The sequence below is a fragment of the Moschus berezovskii genome, chromosome 20 (assembly GCF_049115385.1).
Source record: "Moschus berezovskii isolate FMDL1 chromosome 20, NW_MosBer_1.0, whole genome shotgun sequence".
Classification (NCBI taxonomy): Eukaryota; Metazoa; Chordata; class Mammalia; order Artiodactyla; family Moschidae; genus Moschus; species Moschus berezovskii.
The window spans coordinates 35,893,046-35,914,262 of NC_142479.1; the positions used below are offsets into that span (position 1 = coordinate 35,893,046).

General features: G+C 52.0%; 1 protein-coding gene across 11 annotated transcripts in view; it reads left to right on the forward strand.

Moving 5' to 3' along the window:
- The window catches only part of RAP1GAP2 (RAP1 GTPase activating protein 2), a 208,492-nt gene extending 188,218 nt beyond the window's left edge, over nt 1-20,274 (forward strand). For 8 of the 11 annotated variants that reach the window (XM_055403701.2, XM_055403718.2, XM_055403733.2 and 5 more), the window contains 8 exons: nt 4,726-4,863; nt 6,655-6,773; nt 9,721-9,834; nt 10,104-10,221; nt 10,693-10,819; nt 14,595-14,671; nt 15,086-15,124; nt 16,003-20,274. In XM_055403701.2, the coding sequence (XP_055259676.2) occupies nt 4,726-4,863; nt 6,655-6,773; nt 9,721-9,834; nt 10,104-10,221; nt 10,693-10,819; nt 14,595-14,671; nt 15,086-15,094 (702 nt within the window). In that variant the 3' untranslated portion in view covers nt 15,095-15,124; nt 16,003-20,274. The other 3 variants (XR_016035486.1, XM_088828783.1, XM_088828782.1) reach the window with 3 other exon arrangements.
- The last annotated feature ends 943 nt before the right edge of the window (nt 20,275-21,217 follow it).

Below are 21,217 nucleotides of genomic sequence, written 5' to 3' on the forward strand. Positions count from 1 at the left end.
CTATCAGGGAATTAATACCCCAAGGAAGAAACTCAGAGCTAGCCCTGCTAACTAGCTAACCCTCCGCCGACCTCATCATGAGGAAGGGGGATGAAGGTCCATGGAGAGAATGGTCACCCAGTGTCAGGGGAACTGGGACCACAGCAACCAGGGAGTGGTCAGGTGATTTCCTCCCAACCTCTGAGGGTATGTGGTAGGTGATACACTGGTCTTCTCTGACCCCTAGTGGCAGGAGAGGAGCACCGAGCTGCAGAAATCCATGCAGAAATCCCTACAGGCAGGGCAGCCCTGTAGCTCATGGCTTGGAGCTCTGGTCTGTCGAGGTGGAGGTGCAGAGGGATATTTCCTTATCCCACTGGGCTGCTAGAGGGACCAAAGACTCGTTATGGACCTCAGTACTTCCTGATTAGGAGCCCCTCAGCAGGCCAACGATTAGCATCTTTCTCTCCAAGGCCCTGCCTCTGGGGCTTGCCTGGTATCAGTAGGCCTGTCCCCATTAGTGCTCATGTCTGGGCACTGTGTCTTGAATTTGTCAAACTGTAACACTCACAAAACCCATCTGTAAGCATGAGAGGTTTGTGGTTGACCCGGAGGAGACGTGCTTCCTCCATGGTGCTAACTGGTACTCAGCTCCCTTCCCCAGCTGAAATGAAGTGACATGAGCAGGTACCCAGAAAGTGACTCCCTCTCTCTTTTCTGACTCTCCCAGAGGAGAACTCATTTGAAGGTAAGCCAGGAGGTGAACTGAGGGCTGGGAAACCCTAGTGGCTGGGGATGGAGATGCAACCGGAGGTGGCTGGCTGGGAGGAGGGCAGACTGTGAGGACAGGTAGGGATAGTTGTGTGAACTGGGAATAGACGAGTCAGAGAAGTCGAGGGCTGGGAATGTCAAGATTTCAGATCAGTGCACAGAAGACCTTTCCAAAGGCCATGCTGTCCGCTGCTGGCACAGGCAGCCTTGAAAGCAGTGAGCTTGCCCCTGGGAAGCAGAGGGGCGGTGCACTGTGGCCCGGATGTACTGGGGTGAGTGGGAACAGGTCCATTTGGTCCCTGCAGAGCTGATGCTCCTGCAAAGGTTTTATCCTTTGCAGAGGTTTTTGTCCCGTTGCCTTCTTCTTTCTACAGCACTGCCCTCCACTCTTATCTTCACCCTTTACCTTCTGCCCAACTTGAGAAGCCGAGGGCTTCCAGCTCTACATCAGGTTGAAACTGATGGAATCCTCTAGACCATGTCACTGGGTGATTTTGTCCGAATCAAGCATTATTTTAGGCTTGGAGGGAGCCATTGTCTCAGGGTGGAGGAGGAGGGCTGGCCCTGGGCATGCAGGTATCACAGCAAGTGTCCAATGTGTCATCCTCATGCTTGTGGACCAGAGGACTGTCTCCGAGAGGTTCACATGCTCTCCTGGGAAGAACCAGGATGCAAACCCCCTCCTGTTTGCTTTGAGCCGCAGATGGCTGCCCTGCACATCCCTGGAATTCCCTGTCAGTCCATTATCTATCATTCTTGTCTTGTTGACTCAAACAGTGGCATCAGGGGCATTCAAGAAGATTCTTCCCTGACATCACTGTTGGAGATTTTGTGTGTGTGTGTGTGTGTGGTAGTGGTGGGAGGAGGTGCTAAAGCTTCATGGCTTCTGATCACCTTTGGTCCATCAACCAGTTGAATTATATGTTGAATCTGAACCACTTTGGGGATCCTTGAGCCCTTCTATTTAGAGACCAGGTTCTGAGTTTGGGTCCTGGCTCCATCTCTTACCTGCAGTGTGACCCGGGTTATCACTTACCTCTAGGGACCTTTTCTATCGGTGCTGCCCTCTTTGCATCTGAGTGGCAGGATTCCATAAGATCATGTATGTGGAGCTCAGTAGACCAGATACCATCACACAGGGCTTAATACCCATGTCAGATGTTCTCTGGAAAGAGACAGCAGGGAACACATCAGAACATAAATGACTAGTTGACATGGCGTTGTTGATGATTAGTGTTTGCGGCATCTGAGGGCACCCATGGAATGAAGTAATGCTGAGATTTATGGAGCACTTGATTCATTTTAAGGATCTTTGATGTTTATCTGGGGACTCCCTAGCATGGTATCCTGCTTTCCCTGCCTTCAGTCCTCCAAAAGGTCCATGACTTAATGTTCTTTGCATGATGAGATGAATAGAATGTGGTAGCTGTTTTAACCACGTTGCAGTAAACTGTTGCTCAGTGACTCTAGAGCCTAGAAAGGGAGAGAGGAGGCTAGAGATGAGATCCCTTAAGGGGTGTCTTTGGCTCAGATGGGAGAGGCTAGGTGGAATGAGGAATGGGTGGTTGGTAGGTTCCATGCTTATTTGCAAACAGTGCTCCTTCCTGAATCAGCTTCCTTTGTCAGGATGGAAAGGCAGGCAGGTTGTGGTTCTCAGTGGGGCTGAAGCTTGAATTCCTGACCTTGAGGAGACACCCCCAGGGTGTCTGCTGTGTGGGTTGGGACCACCATTCGTGCTGATTTCTTGGGACCACCGTGCTGCAGACCAAGCTCTTCTCTCGATACTTTAAGGGAGGGAAGGAGGTTAGCTCTTCCATATGAGACCATCTGGAGGTTGGCTCGTGGAGTGTGTAAGCTGACACATATGTGTGCGAGTGTGGGAATGAGCCCCGTGAGGATGGGAGCTGTGTCCACGTGCTCATCCTTCCATGTCAGTTTTCTGAAGCTGAGGTTCTGCTGGCTCACACAAGAAGGAAAGTCCATTAGCGCACTTAAAACAAGGCCTGAGGTGGCGCATGGTCATCCAGGTTCCTTCTTTCCCTTCTGGCATCCTCAGCTCGTCAGCTTCGTCCCTCAGGCTTGACACCTCTTGGCCCCAAGGTGGCTGCTGTGGTTTTAGAAGCAGACACGTCACATCTCTTTTGGGGGTCATTGAGGAAACCTTTCCCCAAAGCCCCCAGAAGGCATCCCCTCATGTTCTACCGCCATGGGGATGGGGGGTCATGATTTACTCCTTTGTCTCAAGGAGGAAGAGGGGACATTGGATCAATGGTGGCTCTGCTACCAATAAGCGGCAGTGGAGGGGAAAAGCACTTGTTTGTGAGCAGCTAAGGATATCTGCATCCATATATGTTTGTATGTAGACCTGAGGTCCTGGGGTCCTGGACAGCTAATGAATGCAGAGGGCACCCCTCACTGGCCCTGGGTCTTTGGCGTCACCCTACTTTTGAGGAATGCGTCCTGTTCCCCCAGCTGACGTGTATGCTTCTTGGGGGCAGGGGCTGAGTCTTCTACTTCTTTCACTCCCTTCCCTTAAATCTCCTTATTCCTGGCACAATGCTGGACACACGGGAGGCACACAAGAAATGCTTATCACTAACAATAGAGTAGCCACATACGTGGGTTATTTATGATGCGCTGGGCCCTCTGTGTGTAAGCTCACCAGAGCCCTGCGGTGTTGATCTCCTCCATCCCACTTCACAGGCAAGTCTCAGAAAAGCTGAGGAACCTACCAGGGACACCAGCTGATAGGTGGTAGAGCAGAGTCCAGATATAGTCCTGGCAGTAGGACCCTGGCACTCCATGCTGGTGATCTCTAAGCTGCATTGCCTCCTGGCTGTATTATTAAGTCACCGAATAAGTGATTAAAGGGAAGTGATGGGAGAGAACTTCCCTTCCTAAACATTCAGGTCCTCTTTGAAGGCGTTCAGAACCTGGGGGTAGCATCCATGTGGTAGGTGGGATCCTGTGAGCCTTCCCTTGTCAGGAAATCCTCCCCTGGGTCAAGCTGAGCACTGCCTCTGGAGGACCACTGCCTGTGAATCTGGTTGCAGAACCACGTTGGTCTGCAGAGCCACCTGAGGGCGTAGTCATCACCTTCCCGGCCCATCCCTGATGAGTGCTCAGCAGCCTTGATTTGAGCTCTGCTCATCTCTGCCTGCTCTGTGACAAGCCCCTGGCCATCCTGGTTGTCCCCTCCTGGGCACGTCACTGTTTGCTCACGTGCCCTTTGGGCTTTGGTGATCCTGCATGGGCCTGAGCAGTTCCATGCCCCCACTGAGAACCCACGCCTCTGCCCCGTCTGAGCATGCATCTCTTCTTCCAGCAGCTGTGTCAGGTTGGAGGCTTGTCTTCAAAGTCTCTTAAGCCCCTGCAAGTGCGACAGAAGGCTCAGTGTGTGGATTAGTAAGAGCTCCTTATGGTTCAGCAAGGTGAATGTATGCCACATTGCACACAGCACATTTTGGGATGATGGCAGAAGGGCTTGCTGGTGCATAAATATAGAAATACATTTAATTTGTGCAAGAAAAAGTCGGATTGGGGTCAGGCACATGACTGTATTTAGTCCCCATGTGATCCTGCACGGAGTGCATCATCCTCGTTTTACAGATGAGGAAGCTGTAGCTTGGAGAGGTGGTAGCCAGACGAGGGTCACCTGGGTTTACTGGGCTGTCCAAACCTCTTTTTCCTCGCCTGTAAGATGAAGATAACAGCCTTTGTCCACCTTGCCAGGAGCTGGGGCATTGGCCCCTCTGGCTCCTTCTGGCTGGTGTCCTCTCTGACCTCTGCCTGCAAACAGCCACCCATGCCCAGAGCATGGAGTATATGAAAATACTTTGCAAACAGTAGTATGTGGGTGTGTGATCATGTGTGTACATGCTGAGGGCTGCATCTGCAGACCCTGTCAAGCGGACAGAGTCATTGAGAGGGACCAGACTCCAGCCCTTAGGCCTCTGTCATCTGCTCTCCCCGCAGAGGGCCATCCGCGTGCGCAGCCACTCCATGGAGACCATGGTGAGCAGCCAGAAGAAGCAGCATGGCGGGGGCATCCCCGGCAGCCTCAGCGGGGGCATCACCCATAACAGCGTGGAGGTCACCAAGACGACCTTCTCGGTGAGAGCCGCCAGCCCGGGGGTGGCACGCAGGGCCCAGGGAGGATCCTCCAGGCCCCAGTGGGGGAGGCTGGGGCCAGGCAACTTAGAGCAGGGATGACAGAGGGAAACTGAGGCTGTTTGGGGAGTGAGCCCAGGCCCTGCCTCTGAAATGGAACCTGCATCCCTGGGGTTGGCCCGACCTAGAGGCCCTTTTGTTGTCCTGTTCCCTGAGTTTCCTCTACCACTGAGCCAACCTCAGAGCCAACCCTGCAAAATGGGCCTGAAGTGAGTCTCTTTGCTTGGGGGCTTGGGACCCCTAACTGCGAGAGGTGTGTCCTTGCTTTGTTCTTATTAATGATAACAGTAGCTGTCCTACCCCGCCCCCACCCCCTCACCCCCTGCCCCCTGGCTTGCTGTGCACTAGGCACTGAGTTATATCATTCATGAACATTATCTGATCCGTTCCCGTGACAGCTGTCTGATGTGTTTGTTCTCCATTCCTCCTGGAGGAAAAGGAGGCCCAGGGGGTTTAAGTGACTTGCTACAAGTCACCCAGCTAAGCTGAAGAGCTGGGATTTGAATGCAGGTCTCCCGGATCCAAAGTCTGAGTTCCTAGTCACCGTGTAGATGGTTCCGAAGGAAGGAACCTGGCAGGTCTGTGGGTTTTAGTCTGGTCAGCTCACACCAGAGTCTGGCCAGGCAAGGAGCCAGTCAGTTCTTTAAAAAAGCAAAGTGACTTTGCATTTGCATGGATTAGACTTTTTCCTTTTCATTGCAGAACATGTCTACCACGATACTAATCATTAGTTTTATAAATAATGTCCCACAATTTATTTATTTATTTTTTGGCCATACTCCATGGCACATGGAACCTTAGTTCCCCAACCTTAGTTCCATGCTTCCTGTATTGGAAAGTGTTCTTAACCGCTGGACTGCCAGGGGAGTCCCTTGCATAATTCATTTAACTTACGAAATATTTTCATAGTTATTATCTGGCTCCTCCCACAAGGTCTGTGAATGAGCAGGGCAGGGCAGTTTTATCTTTATTCTGTGGATGAAGAGACTGAGGCCCAGAGGGTTCTGTCACTTGCCTGAGATTGAAGAGCACGTGGAGGGCAGAAGTTGGGACCTGGGTTAGGAGCCTGGTGGGCTCTAAAGGTTGGCCATAGGCTCTCGTCTCCCCCCGATGGTATCCCAGCTCTCCATGGTCCCCTTGCATGTGGCTGAGCCACATTCTTGGGCTCCCCCTGCCTGGAGCTGTGTGTGCACCTGACTGCTGCTCTCAATCTGTCTTATTATTGGGTCCAATCTGTGACACCAGCTTGGACCTGTTTCTTGGTAGGGTCAGGAGCCCAGGCACATGTGCTTGTCTGTTGGCGGTTTGCCATATGACCTAGGCCAAATCTCCTCATCCCTGGGCTGCTTAGCATCCTCACTGGTAAAACCAGAGACTGGTCCAGGTCTCTCTCAGGACTCTCAGCTCTGTGGTTCTCAGTGTGTCATTCTGTCCTTCTAAATATGTGGGACTCTCCTTAGGGTGACCCTGACCTCCAGGAATTCTGGTCTTTGGTAGATTGTTACCTGGGTAACAGGTTGGGCTTCAGAACACAGGAAAACAGGCTGCTGGTGGCTTGAGTCTCAGGGTCCCAGCTCCCATTCCCCCATTATTAGATCTTACTTTCCTGGCTGGCTTGCTGCTTTCTGGGATCTCCTCCAGACCAGGGCCTGTTTGTAGGTGGGAAAGGCGGGTGAGGAGAAGGAGGGCTGAGTTTGGGGGGGTCAGTGCTCACTCTGGCAGTTTCATTGACAGCCTCCGGTGGCGGTGGCAACGGCGAAGAACCCATCACGGAGCCCCATAAAGCGGAGGTCGGGGCTATTTCCCCGTCTGCACACAGGCTCTGAAGGCCAAGGGGACAGCCGGACACGATGGTAACTGTCAGTTCTCACCACTGCTGTAGCTGTCAGAGGCCAGCCTTGGGGAGGGCTTGGCATAGATCGGGAGATGGCTTCCTGTTGAACCTGGTCCCCACTTCAGACACCTGCACACCCCCGTCACTCATTCAGCTCTTTATCCACCGAGGCAGGTTTGGGCGATCTCTGCACAGGACTTTCCAAAGCTGTCCAATTTGCATTTTGACCCAAACTAGAAATACCACTGGGCTTCCCAGGTGGTGCTAGTGATAAAGAACTGCCTGCCAATGCAGGAGACATACGAGTCGGGAAGATCCCCTGGAGGAGGGCATGGCAACCCACTCTCTTGCCTGGAGAATCCCATGGACAGAGGGCTACAGTCCATAGGGTTGCAAAGAATTGGCCACGACTGAAGCAACTTAGCATGCACGCATGCAGAAATGTCACTACAATTCTTTTCTTTCTTTGCCTTCTTCAGTGCTTACACGAATGTCAGCTCTTATGGAAACCTTTGCCTGATTCTACCAGGCAAAGTTCATCAAACCTTCTCTGGGTTTCTAGAATGCTCTTTCTCTCTTTTTGTTTTAAAACAACTCTCATGTTGCATCATACTTCACTTTTTCCTGCTAATGGTCTTTCTGATCATTTAATCACTGAGCCCACCTATCGTTTAATTCAGTAAGCAGCATCATTGAGTGCCTGCCCCGTGCTGGGCTCAGTGCTCTGACAAGAGCTACAGAAGATGAAAACTTGCCTTCCAGAAGCTTACCATCTTGTGAAGGGAAGGGAGGCATTGGTGTCCAGGCCTCCAAGTTGTCTGTCTGCAGCCCTGGATGGTGCACCACCCCCTGGGCTTGAGCATGCAGGACCAGGGGCAGGTTTATAGAAGGGGCTGAAAAAGCTCTATCTGAAACGTGTAAATGAGAGTAAGTCGTTGTGGGCTCCCTGGGAGAGAAGGGCAGAATTGGAAGTGATCAGACTGCAGGTCTTGAGCTTAGGAGAGAGCTCTTGACTGGAAAAGGAGAGACGGGAGCTCCTGGGGTGGAGGTGATGTTTAAAGAGGGACCAAAGAATATGGCCACACCACAGGGTGTATAGAATGCCTGGGGAAGACCTGCGTTTAGGGGCAAGTGGAGAGAGGAAAGCCAATAAAGAAGACTGGGAAGAAGATGAAAGAGGAGAGAGCCGGAGATGCAGGAGCAGGGGATGGATCTCAGAGGCCAGGAGAAGAGATATTCCTGGAGGGAGAGTCAGCTGTGGCAAGTACACAGAGAAGTCCAACTCAAAGACCCAAACGCCTGCTTGGGTTGACGACCAGGAGGTCTTTGTGAAAGTGTTAGTTGCTCAATTGTGTCTGACTCTTTGAGATCCCATGAGACTCTAGCCTCTGTCCATGGAATTCTCCAGGCAAGAATACTAAAGTGGGTAGCCATTTACTTCTCCAGGGAGTCGTCCAGACCCAGGGATTGAACCTGGGTCTGCCACATTGCAGGAACATTCTTATCTGTCTGAACCACCAGGGGAGCCCTAGGAGGTCGTTAACACCTCATTAAAAGTGCATTGAGGCACTTCTTGTCTCTGGGATGGCTCTAATAATTTTAAAAAGACAAATAATAACACATGCTGGTGAGGATATGGAGAAATTAGAGCTCCCTTGCATAGCTGGTGGGAATGTAAAATAATGCAACTGCTTGTAAAAATAGTCTGGCAGTTCCCCAGAGGGTTAAGCAGAGAGTTGCTGAATGACCCAGCAGTTCCACTCCTAGGTATGTACCCAGGAGAAAGAATATATATGTCTGTATAAAAAGTAGCATGCAGATATTCATAACAGCGTTCTTCATAGTAGCCCAAAGTGAAAACAGTCAAAATGTTCATCACTCGAAAAATGGATAACTGAAATGTGGGTATATCCACAACATGGAATATTACTTTGCTATAAAAAATAGTGAAATTAGCATGGAATATTGCTTGCAATAAAAAGTAGTGAAATACCATAGTACCTACTATGGCATAGATGAACTTTGAAAATGCTATGCTAAGTGAAAGAAGCCAGTCACAGAAAGACTGCACTACATTGTATGATTCCATTTATATGGAATATCCCGAATGGGCCAATCCATAGAGACAGAGAGTCGACCAGGGGCTATCGGGAGCCGGGGGAGGGGAGAATGGGCAGTGATTGTAAGTGCATCCAGAGTTTCTTTCAGGGGAGGCTGAAATATTCTGAAATTAGATTGTGGTGATAGTTGTACAACTCTGTGAATAGACTAAAACCCATTGAATTGCACACTTTAAATGGGTGAATTGTATAAGGATTATATCTCAGTAAAGCTATTATAAAACTAAAAGTGCATTGAAGACAGGCCCATCATGTCTCCAAAAGTGAGCAGGGCAGTGGGCGTCAGGGCCTGGTCTTTGTTAAGCCAGAAGAGGAGGAAACCCTGGAGCTCCAGACTGAAAGTGACTCACTTCCCAGCACAGGGGCCACTTCATCACCTGGACCCAGGGAGCTTGTTTTACGGTCTGTGTGAAGTGTAGCCTCTGGAGTTGAGCAGTGGGTGGCCTGGATAGCACCCTGGGGAGTTCATGTGCATTTTTTATTTTTCCCATTGAGGGGGTGGTTGTCCCAGACCCCCTCCATTCCCTTTGTGGCCTGCTCCTGACCTGGAGCTCTGCCGCGTGAGATGGCCAGCCTGGGGTTGGGGATGGTGGACTTGTGCTCTGGGCACCAGCCTGGAACTCCGGCTTGATGGCTCTTGACTCTGACCCGGGAGCCTGGAGTGGCCTCTGACGGAGCAGAGGATTCGGTGGTCTGCCGCAGTGTCTGCGGCAGTCCGGGTGGGAGTGGAGGTCCTGGTGGCCGTGCTGTCAGGGGGCACTGTGACCCTGCAAGCCCTGTGGTGCTGCGTGCTGGGGGGCTGTGGACTGGCCCCCGCCTCACTCCTTTTCATCCTCACTTCCTCAGTGACAGCTCATCAAGCAACCCCAAGACCCCGGAGGGCGGACACTCTTCTCAGGAGATAAAGTCTGAGACCTCATCCAACCCCAGTTCTCCGGAAATCTGCCCCAACAAGGAGAAGTAAGAGAGTGAGGGGGTGGGAGGGATGGACTTTAGCCACCTGGGGCCCCAGAATATGTGCTTCCCTCGCTGCCGAGTGACAAATAGCTTCTTTTGCCTTGGGAACTCTCTGGAACACAAAAGCCAACACCAAAGCGGGGGCCTGCTGGGGGCCTGCTCGGGGGCAAGCTCAGGTCTGCCGGGCCTGCCTTACCCTCAGTCTCAGGGAGGGCCTGTGGGGGGCGTCTCGGCGTGCGACCAGAGCCTGCCTGCCCTCCTGTTCCCTGCAGGCCCTTCATCAAATTGAAGGAGAACGGCCGAGCCAACATCTCCCGCTCCTCCTCCAGCACCAGCAGCTTCAGCAGCACGGCCGGGGAGGGCGAGGCCATGGAGGAGTGTGACAGTGGGGTAGGTGTGGCCCCGTCCAACCCTGGGGAGCAGCAAGGGGCACCCTGGGCCCAGGCGAATATTGTTCTGTGCATTAAAATAGCTCCTGTGGGCAGAGCCTCATGCAGGCTTGGCAGATAAAAGGGGAAGTGAGGAAACGGGAGAGGGCCGTCAGCCATGTCCACCCTCTGGGAGCAGTGGTTCATCAGAGTGACACTGCCTCACTCCTCAGAGTGATACTCCCTCAGGAGTATCAGCAGCAGGGATCAGAGGTCAGACTGAATGGTGCCCCTGCGGTGGGCTTCCCAGCTGAAGGAGCGCTCAGCCCTCTCCATGGGGCTGGGTCAGGGGCAATTCCTGGGAAGCAGGGGAGAGGTTGGAATTGAGGTTGAAGGCAGCAAAGGGAAAGAGCAGGTCCAAGTGGGGTAGTAGGAGACTGTCTCAGGCCTGCCGAGGGTGGGCCTGCCCGGCTCACCCAGCCTCTCTCCCCAGAGCAGCCAGCCGTCCACAACCTCTCCCTTCAAGCAGGAGGTGTTTGTCTACAGCCCGTCCCCAAGCAGCGAGAGCCCCAGCCTGGGGGCAGCCGCCACCCCCATCATCATGAGCCGGAGTCCGACAGGTTGGTGGTGTCTCGTGGCTGGTGGGGACCTTGTGGCTGGCAGGGGTGGGGCTGTGGTCTGGCCGCTGTTGATGGGGTTTGAGCCCCAGGCACGCTGAATTGTCCTCTTTCCATTTCAACTCCAAAGTGTTAGGGCCTCCAGCTCTGCCGGCTCACCGCATCTGTTCATCACCCTCCAGAGGCTGTGTCCTCATCCCCTCCCTACTCGTGGGGAAATTGAGGCTCAGAGAGTTCAGTGGTTTGCCAGAGGCGTTGAGACTGTGTGATTGGAAAGCTGAGGCTCTTTCCTCTGACCTCTCCGTTACGCCATCACCGACCCAGGTCCCCTCTGTCACAGCGACCGTCTTGCTAATACAACGATAAGGAGCGGGAAGCGTGGTGCCGGTGGATGGAACCACAGTGGGGAGGCCTGGGGGGAGCCCAGAGGCCGTGTTCTGGGCCCACGTGTGGTTCAGTGCTGCTGGAGTGCACGGAGGGGACGTGTCAGAGAGGAGACAGTGGTTAGACAGTAGGACCACCACGGGGGCCCTGGTGAGGATTTTGCTTCATCCTGCCCCCAGTGGGAGACATTGGAGGGCCTTCAGTCCTTAAACGTCCTTAACTAGAAGGAGGAGAGAGACCGTTTTGTGGCTGCAGCTGGCTCAATAGAAAGGGCTGGTGAGGGGTGGAAGCGGGGAGGGAGAGCAGTGAGGGGTCACGGGGCCATGGATGGTGTCTGGGGTGATGGAAGAAGGATGTGGATTCAGGGGGTGCCCAGGCTCAGTAGTGAGGGCTCAGGGAAGACAAAAAGTGAGGGCTTTTCAGGTTTCTAAGATCCCTGCAGTCAGGCAGAGAAGGACGAGCCAGCTCTGAGGAGCAAATGAGGGGTCGGAGCCCAGGGGGTGTCCAAGCAGACATGTGTAGGTGGCACCACTGGGCACTGGGTTGCCTGGAAATCAGAGTGTTGGTCCTGCCCCGAGGAGGGCAGTATTACGTAATGGAGGACGCTGGAGCTTGGCTGCAAATCCTGGGTCCTCCACTTACTAGTGATGTGCCAGTGGGCAGGTTACTGAGTCTTTTCTGTACCTCCATTTCCCCAAACGAAAAATGGAGGGAAGGGAGTATTTCCTACCTCATATGGTTGGTTGTGTGATGAGTAAGTGAAGTTACGGTTATAAGAGATACAGCACTGTTAGCCTAAGTATTTGTTGAATAACAGGAAGAAAACCATAGAGTGATGAGTGGTTCTCAGCTGGGGCTGCTGTTGCTCCCTAGGGCATGCTTTTCAGGGTCTGGAGGAGTTTTGGTTTCCATGATTGTGGGAGGGGAGTGTGCTGCTGGCATCTCCCAGGCAGGAGTCAGGAATGCTGCTAAGCACCCTACAGTGTACTAGGCAATCCCCCTGCCCCCCGACCCCCTTGCCCCGCAACAATGAGTTATCTGGCCCATAATGTCAGGCTGGGGTTGAGGAACTTTAGTCTAAATGATAGAAACATTAAAGGCCAGTGGGCCAGCAGGGTCATTTAAACCATGGTGCTTCTGGGGTTCTCATGGTGACAAAATGTTGACAAATGATAACATGCGATGTTAGGGATAAAGAGAAGGCATGGTTCCCAAGTAAACAATTGTTTGTGTTAGGGTGGCAACCCCCTGTGGCTGAGCAGCTATGGAGCTGGGTTCTGATCCCGGTGCAGTGTTGACAAGCCCACTTCTTTGAGTCTCAGTTTCCTCATCTGTAAAGTGTGGTTGCTGCTGCTAAGTCGCTTCAGTCATGTCCGACTCTGTGCGACCCCATAGAGGGCAGCCCACCAGGCTCCCCCATCCCTGGCATTCTCCAGGCAAGAACACTGGAGTGGGTTGCCATTTCCTTCTCTAATGCATGAAAGTGAAAAGTGAAAGTGAAGTCGCTCAGTCGTGTCCGACTCTTCACGACCCCATGGACTGCAGCCCACCAGGCTCCTCCGCCCATGGGATTTTCCAGGCAAGAGTACTGGAGTGGGGTGCCATTGCTTTCCCCGAAAGTGGGGTTAGTAATGTGAATTCCCAGATTTTTTTTTTCAATAAGGCTTATTAATTAAATATTGAAGGAATGATTGAATCTGTAACCAAGCCTGTATCCTACTTGATATTAAATAAATATCAAATAAGGTTTTAAGTAAAAGGAGGTTTAGAGTGTGACTTGCTGAAGGTCACCTAGGGCTGAAGGGGACCTCCAATAGGTCTGCGATTCCTGCCGGTGCTTATTGCACCCCCACCTCCCATGGAGTGTTGAACCCTGAGGGGAGCTGCCTCTCACTCCCAGCCCCACAAGAGTTGTGCTTTGTACTTGCAGGACTGGGGTGGGCTTGTGGAGATCTGGAAACCTGTTTTAGAGGAAGAGACAGGGCTGAGGGGAGGGAGGTGGCTGGGAGGGCTTGACGTCGGTCTTCCATAATCTCCATGGTCATCGGTCATTTCATACGTGCGCTCCCTGGGGTCCTGAGAGGGTGCTGGTGGCTCACACCGAAAGGTAGTCAGAGCACCGAGTGGAAGCCTTGAACATAAAGCACCAAGAGTCAGGCAGCAGTTTCTAGATGGAGTGTACTAAGCTGTAGGTTATCTCAGCCAGAGGAAAACCAGAAAGCCAAGTGAGCGCCCTGCCAGTGGTGTGCTGTCAGTGTTTAACAACTGGCTGTCCCACCACACACCACACACACACACACACACACACACCACACACACACACATTTACTGTAAATTTTACTGATCTAAAGGATCTGAGACACATAATTTATAAATAATTATATTAATAAAATATACAACATTCTTTCCTATAAATTCCTCAGAGTCAATTGATTTTCACAAAATGCTTTTATTGATATTTGCCCAACCTTTGTATCCATAGAAAGCAAAAAGTTTCAGATGGTGAATGAGTGTAGTTTTGACATGAATGATGATTGATATTGTCAGTGATGTGAGCAGCTTCTCTGCTGAATCAGATAATAGTTTTCAAATACGAAAAGAGTGTTTTCTCAGTTTTTTGTGCCATTCACAATGTAATGACTAGAGACAAACACATTATCAAGTATAATCCGTTCTATTAACATATGCTCCATGAGTTTCTTACGTCTAGACAAGAAAACATTAAATTAAGCTCTGATTTGTAGTGTTTGCTGACTTCTGTGGTGTGACTCTTCCTGGCTGATCTCAAGTATCCATGTGACGTGGAATTGGGAAGAACGACCTGACACAATAGGGGCTTCCCTGATGGCTCAGTGGTAAAGAATCCGCCGGCAGTGCGGGAGACATGGATTGGATTCCTGCATCAGGAAGACCCCCTGGAGGAGGGCATGGCGACCCACTCCAGCATTCTTGCCTGGAGAATCGCATGGACAGAGGAGCCTGGTGGGCTGCAGTCCAAAGGATTGCAGAGTCGGACGTGACCGAGCGATGTGTGAGCAACTAAGCACGCACATGCATCAGACATAATAGGTGTAAATAATCTTAGGAGAATAAATAATAGTAACATGTACTGAACTAACTGGATGACTTCTGAGTATTTGTTACCTTTGATGAGTATAATTTGTTTAATTGTAAGCTTGTAGAATTAAAAAAAGATAACGGTGTGTAACAACCAGCTCACGACATTTCTAAAAATGTGAGAGTTGGCTCTTGTGAATTGGCACAGGTCAGCTAGAGTGCCTAGTGGAGAAGACGCCCCCTGTTTCTCTGGTGCTCCCTATCCAGCTCCTGCCCACTAGCCCCAGTGACCTCTGTAGCCCCACCCTCTTCTCAAGGGCATTCTACTTTTTCCTAGATGTCAAAAGCAGAAACTCCCCGAGGTCAAACCTGAAATTCCGCTTTGATAAGCTCAGTCATGCCAGCTCCAGTGTGGTAAGGATCTAGGGACGGGGGTGGGGGGAGCAGGGGGAGACTTCTACCTCCCACATGCCCATCTCCTCCAGAAGCCAGCCGTCCTTTCTGGGGTTGGAGGAAGAGGGTGCCTCATACCTCACATGGAGGGAGGGAGGAAGCTCTGGTCTGGTCTGGGGGTGCCATTGGTCCCCCATTGGTCCCCATGGTGCAGGCATCAGCCTGGGGTTCACCAGCCACCTTTCCACACCTCCTGTGTCAGAGCCACACCCTTGGACACAGGCAGATGCAAGTTGGAAACTGTTGGCTCCTGGGGCCTCATGTCCCTTCCCAGGCTCTCTGGAGAGATGAACACCAAATATACAGAAGCTGAATTCACTGGGGATTATGTGGTCTAGTGATTTAAAACTCTCATATGGATTTTTCTTGAAACAGGGTCACTAATGTGAAAGAGGAGTCCTTCGCTTGTCAAAGGTGGGTCAGGTGTTGGTCCTGCTGTGGCCATGAGGGAGGGTGTGTCACTAAGATTGGTGTACTGGTGGTCTGATACCCAGAGAATGGCCAGAGAGATCCTGACTGTCAGGGAGGGCCAGTGCCTCTTCCCTGGAGTCTCTATGGTGGGACTCAGGTCTGGATGGGGAAGAGGGCACAGGGCCTCGGGTGCCCATGGGAAGGGTTGCCTGATCGGATTGGACCAGGGTCACCGAGTATGTCTCCCTTCCCCAGAGCAGCCTGTTCCAGCATGTAGAGGGCAGTAGCCCAGAGCCCTCCTTCCTCAGTTGGCCCCTGGCCTTCCTGTTTTGGCAGCCTTTCTCTCCTTGAGTCTTTGTCCAGTTATCTGAGATGAGACATGTCTTCCCTGTGTGTCCATAGATGCCCTGGTCTCCTAAACATTGTGCAGGGTGAGCCCAAGGAGAACCCTACTCCCAGCCTCAGTCAGGGACTCATGAGGTTTTCAGCAGAGCAGGGCACAGGTCCAGCTCTCCACCGCCAAGGCCTGGCCTCCCGCTAAGGGAGTTACTAGAGACCTGTCTGACTGCCCAGCCTTCTCCCTGCCATGGGGCTCCCAGGGTTATGAGTCACATTTGGAACCAAGGGGAGAGGCACAACTGAGCACTCTTTATGTAAACCTGGCCTGTGTAAATGGGGATGTTGACACTCATTCCCACTTCCATCATGTACTTCAGAGGTCTTGTTCACTAAAGTAATGTTTGTGCCCAACTTCTCGGGCTGTGGCAGCTCTGCACCCTTGTATCTGGCAGCCACCCGTGCTAAGCACATGTGGGCACAAGCGTCTCCTTATCTTCCTTTACCTACTATTCGATCATCTTCCCCCTTCTTGTTTTTTCCAGGGAAGCCCCGATTCTGTCTCCGAGAAGGCTCCTATTCCAGCAGTTTGGGGGTGCCGTCCACTACTCTGACCGTCACAGGCCTGCTTTCCAACTGGCCACCTGGCCACCAGACAAGCTGTCTGTCCCAGTGTCCCAACCTGGCTACAGCCTTGCCCGTCCCTGCCAGCACCTCCCCATCTCTGGACAAGGCCTCATTCCTCCAGGCTCCCCCTGCTCCTGACCACCCGATGTGATGTGTGTCTGGGTCATTTGTCATCTCGTTTTGTCTTCAGGGGAAAGAGTTGGGCAGGGGAAGAGGGGGATCTGAGTACCAGTCAGAGTCCAGAGAGGCAGAGTGGTGCGGTGGGCAGCAGGGGCTGACCGCAGGGCACTACACTCAGGCAGGGGCAGCGCCGTGTCCTGGACATGGTAGGCAGGAGGCTGCAGCCACACTGAGCATGTCTCCCTTCCCCAAAGCAGATGCACTTAGTGGTGGCGGAAGGAGCATTTTTCTAAGAATCTAGATTTGTAGCTGTCCTCGAAGGTGTCCTGATAGAAACCGGTTCTGCTGCTCCTACACGTCTGGAGCTCCCAACATCTACTTGCCTCTGTGCTGGGAGCTTCTTTCCCGCCTGCTGACGTCAGGCCAGACTGCTTTTGTCTCTGCTGCCCCTGGATCTTGAGCTGTGTGGCCGAGTGAAGCTGAGACAGGCAGCTGGGCACACGTGGGAGGACGGCTTCACTTCCTGAGGGAAAGCAGTAGCTGCCGGGGAAGTCGTCAGCCTCTCCCCTTTGAGCGGATGCCTTTCCCACCAAGGGGTGGGCAGCAGGGGTGGGAGGGTATTCAGGGAGAGCCAGGAGCATGCAGGGGCCTTGGCCAAGGAGAGCCTCAGGGCCAAGGGCTGGCTGGGGGCCCAGTCGCCGCTGGTTGTGGAGGTTCACGGGGGGCATAGAGAGTGACTTCCATCCCCCACTTAGAGGTGGGCCCAAGAGGCGGGGTTGGGGAAATTGGGTGGGTTGGTCTAGCTTAGGTGTGGGGATGGGTGGTGTCTTTCTGCAGTTTAGATGTCTGGCCTCCACCGGCGCCCTGGGGGATTCTTTCCAGCTACTAAGCCCTTTGGTTTTATCGGGGCTTGATCCATCCTAAATCTTAAATCCTTCTCTTCTCCTCTCCAGCCACAAGTCTGTCAGGATTTGTCACATGAGTGGGATTTCTGCAACCTGGGTCCCTGCTGGGTATAGTTCAGACACTACCTGTTATCTGCACTCTCACCCTTTGCTGGGCTGAGCTGGCTCGCTGTCTGAGAAGTGGGCCCTCCTTTCTTCTCAGCCATCTGTCAGTGATAGGTCATTTCTGTTGACTGGCCATGGTGGGGTTTAAGGTGAGGAGGTGTCCTCCGAGTTAAACGAGTCTGAAGAGCAGACCCTTGAGGGGTGCCACAGCTCCAAGTGTGTTTGGGGCCTCAGTGACACACAGCTGCCAGGATGACACCACTAGGCTCTTGTTTCAATGAGCAGATTACATGGACTTCCAACTAAATGCTGTATTTGCATCAGGATCTGGGCCTATCCCCAAAGCAAAACATAAAAATGTTACACTCTTTTTTTGACTGATGTGACAGTTTCCCCATTGCTTTTGCTTTTAGAGCAAAATCGTGGTCCTTCATCCCCAACTCACGTGAACTCTGTGGGATCCTATTTATAGGCTGGGTGGACCTCTCCCCTTCACACTATCTGGGAAATGTGTGTACTTAAAGTACTAGTCTGGTTAGATTTATTCTGGTTAGAAGGTCAACAGTGTCTGTTTAGCTTTTATTAAAGATCCCCGTAGCAGCGCCCACGGCTGGAATGAGGCCTGTGGATTCTGGCAGCATTCTCTTGGCTGGACTTCTGAAGGAGCTTGAAAGGTCAAACTCCATTTCTTTAAAAACTGTTCCAGGTTCTGGCTGGCTTCTCTGAGTAGCTGGTATTTACAGCCACCTGGTGGTTGGTTGTGCTGTGCTGTGTTTGTCGTGCTCTGGGGGTCCCCTGGGGTTTTTGGGTGGTCCCCATTCTGTCCTACTTGGGAACCTTCCACCCCCCTTCCCCCACTGCTCTGGCTGCTCTTCCTGCAGCCCACACCTCCTGGGAGGGTTCTGCCCCCTGCCTCTGGCTCGGTGTGTCCAGAGAAACTGAGAGGCATACGTGGGCTCCCTAAGAAACAGACCTGAGAAATGGCCTCTACCCTCTGTGTGCTGATGGAGATGCTCTGGGCAGGTTCTGAAATGTCCCTCCCTCACTTCATCTAGGAAGTTTATTTTGTGGCTTCTAGAGTGTACCCCTCCAGCCCCACTGGGGTCCAGGGCTGTGGAGGAGAGGGAGAATGAGGACAGGCCAGTCTCCCTTTGCCCCCTGGACCATGGGACTGGCAGCTTGGTTCCTGAAGGCTGCTCGCTCCATCCCCCTCTTGCATTGCTCCAGAATGTCTTTCCTTTTATTGCCCCATCTAGTCGTGGGGCTCAAAGGTTGCTGCAACCTCCTTGGTCCTTATGACTAGACTCATCCCTGATGGTGTTCTTGCTGGTATTTGAGGCGTCCCATCAGAGACGTATTTCCTGGACATAACTTTGGCTCTGGGACCTCAGGGAAGAAGCTATACTTTTCAGCTCTCTTGGGCATCCATATGCCTCTACTGAGCTGAGGCTTAAAAACAGATGCAGAGAGAGCTGGAGAGAGAAGGTCTTAGCTAGAGTTTCTATCTCTGCTAATGGATGGAAATGGGAAAAATATTGTGTGGTTCAGCCTTGTCAGCTTCATCTCCATGTCCAAGCCTTCCAGGCCCCTTTTAGCATCTAATCCAACCGTGTCATCTTCCAGATGAGAACCTTCAGCTCCAGTGAAGGGAAACAGCTTGCTTGAGGTCACATAGCCAGCTGGTGGCAAAGCTGGGATGAGCATCCACAACCCAGAGCCCTTTCTTCGGCACTGCCTGTGTGGTTGGTGGAACAAGAGACTGGATTTCCCAGGGCCCTGAGATCTGAGAAAGCCAGTGAGCCAGTTTCTCGGCGCTGGCTGGGAGGTATCCGCAGCCGCGAGTGCTGGTGGGTCTCAGTCTCTGTTCTTTTCAGCAGGAGGGACGTTCTTTGGGATTTTTTCAATGAGGGCCCTGGGGTTTGGCTGTAGCGCGGGCAAAGAAAATGAGGAGGGAAAGAAATTTCAGGGGACTGTTCCTCAGTGACATGGGTTCTTCAGCCCCTATCTGTAACGAGGGCGTAGGCCTGGGCAAAGACGCCATTAACCCAACCTCACTTTCCTTTTTTTTTAGTTAAGGAGAAAAGGGGTAAAAGGAAACTCTTTGAACTCTCCCTGATCGTTAAACAAAGGTAGTCAATAAAAACCTCAGCTCAAGGGATGATAGCGCGTTTCATGTTCTTACCCTGACTGTTTAAGGTGCCAACTCAAACACTACCTTCATTCATTCTTAGTCAACAGAGACAGGTCTGTTGTGGGGGAACGGTCGAGGTTCAAACAGATCTCATGGCTACCGGTGTCTGGCAGGGGCCCCATGGCTCCTCTCCAGCCTCCAGGTACCCCTCTCTCAGAGCAGGGCGAGTCAGCAGTTTGCCAGGGCTGTTCCTACCGCCTGGGGGCCCCCACTGGGGCATTCTGTCCTGCTCTGATGGCTGTTTTGTCGCCAGTTCCTTACCCATCCCAACCCCACAGCTCCCTCTTTTCAGCAGGGCCATGTGCCTCTTTGGGAGAAAGGAGAAACCCCCCACTAAGGCCAAGGACAGTGGAGTCCTGCCTAGTGAGACACTACTGGGGGGCAAGGGCACTGTCCTGTCTTTATCAGTCCCAGGGAGAGAGTGTGTGGCTGGATGACTGGAGTTTCAATGCCATCGTTTCTGAGTTTGTGATATTTTTACATGGAAGGGTTAATCCCGCCCCTTACCGTTCCTTAGCATGTGTGTCAGCTCTCTCCTCTCCCCAGCGCTGCCCTTCCACACTCCAGCCTGGGGAGTGCCTCTGTTTAAGTGTGAAGAGATTCCTCTGTGTGCTAGAACCTGCAAAGTGTAGCTTGGAGATGATGATCCATGTGATGATGACGTTTCTGTCTTTCCTCTTTCAGAGGAGGTGATTTGTAGACCCCCCCCCCATGACTGCCTATGTAATGTAAATAGTGTACATTTAATTTATTGCTATGGTAGCACATTGTATTTGTTAATGTATAAAATGAATTCTAAAAGTTGACAAATGTATATTTTGTTGCTTAAATGTGTCTTTGCAGAAATTGACAATAAATAAGATATTTTGTGTCCATCAGTGTTCAGACTTCTTTGCCTAGGGCCCCAGTCCTGAGCATCTTTTCAGTACATCAGAGATTGAATCCATATTCCCACGGGCTGTATCTAGCCTGTAGATGTATAAATCAAGAAACATCCCTCTGACCATGGGCACCCACCCCCCGCCCCCTAGCTTCATTCTCAATAGCCAATCAAGTTGCCCTTCCCTCACCTTTGATACCTAACCAAGTTCCTCTTAATAATTTTCCATCCAATTCCTCACCCTGCCATTGGCTAGAAATCCCCATTTGTCCCTGTTGTATTGGAGTTGAGTTCAGTCTCTCTCCCTGATTGCAATAGCCTCAAATCCTCAAATAAAGTCTGCCTTGCCTTTTGAACTCTGGGGCAGTTTTTCTTTGACAGGTGGCTAGCTAGTCCTCCCCTGTCCCCCAACCCAGCCTCTCCTCCTCTGCACAGCTGCACCAGTGTTAGTAGGGAGAAGAGGGAGGCAGAAGAGACCTCTCATTTTGAGACTGCTCCCGAGTGAGTACAGCGTTAGTTGTGGTACTCTGAGAAGCAGACACTAAGACAAACATTTGCTATAAGAAAGACCTGTGAGAGAAAATGGGGAGGGAGCTGAAGAAAGCTGAAGAATTGTCAGACTGCAGGTCTGACCGTGAGTGAAGAAGAGATGGGAGGAAGCAACATGGCCTGGAGGCATCTTTGATGCCAGTTCATGTCTAAGAAAATTCTAAGCAAGGCTATGGCAGAGTCCCCTAGCCCCTGTCACCATCTCCCTGCAGGTCTTCCACTGCAGGCAGATTCTTTATCACTGAGCCACCAGGCCCACATTAATGTAGGGGGTGGGTAAAGCCTCCTTTCTCTTGGTTCTGTCTGCCTCTCTGTCTGATATAAACCCTCTGTTGGCTCCTTGTGCTTGGCAGGTATTCAGATTTTGCTGATTCGTTATACAT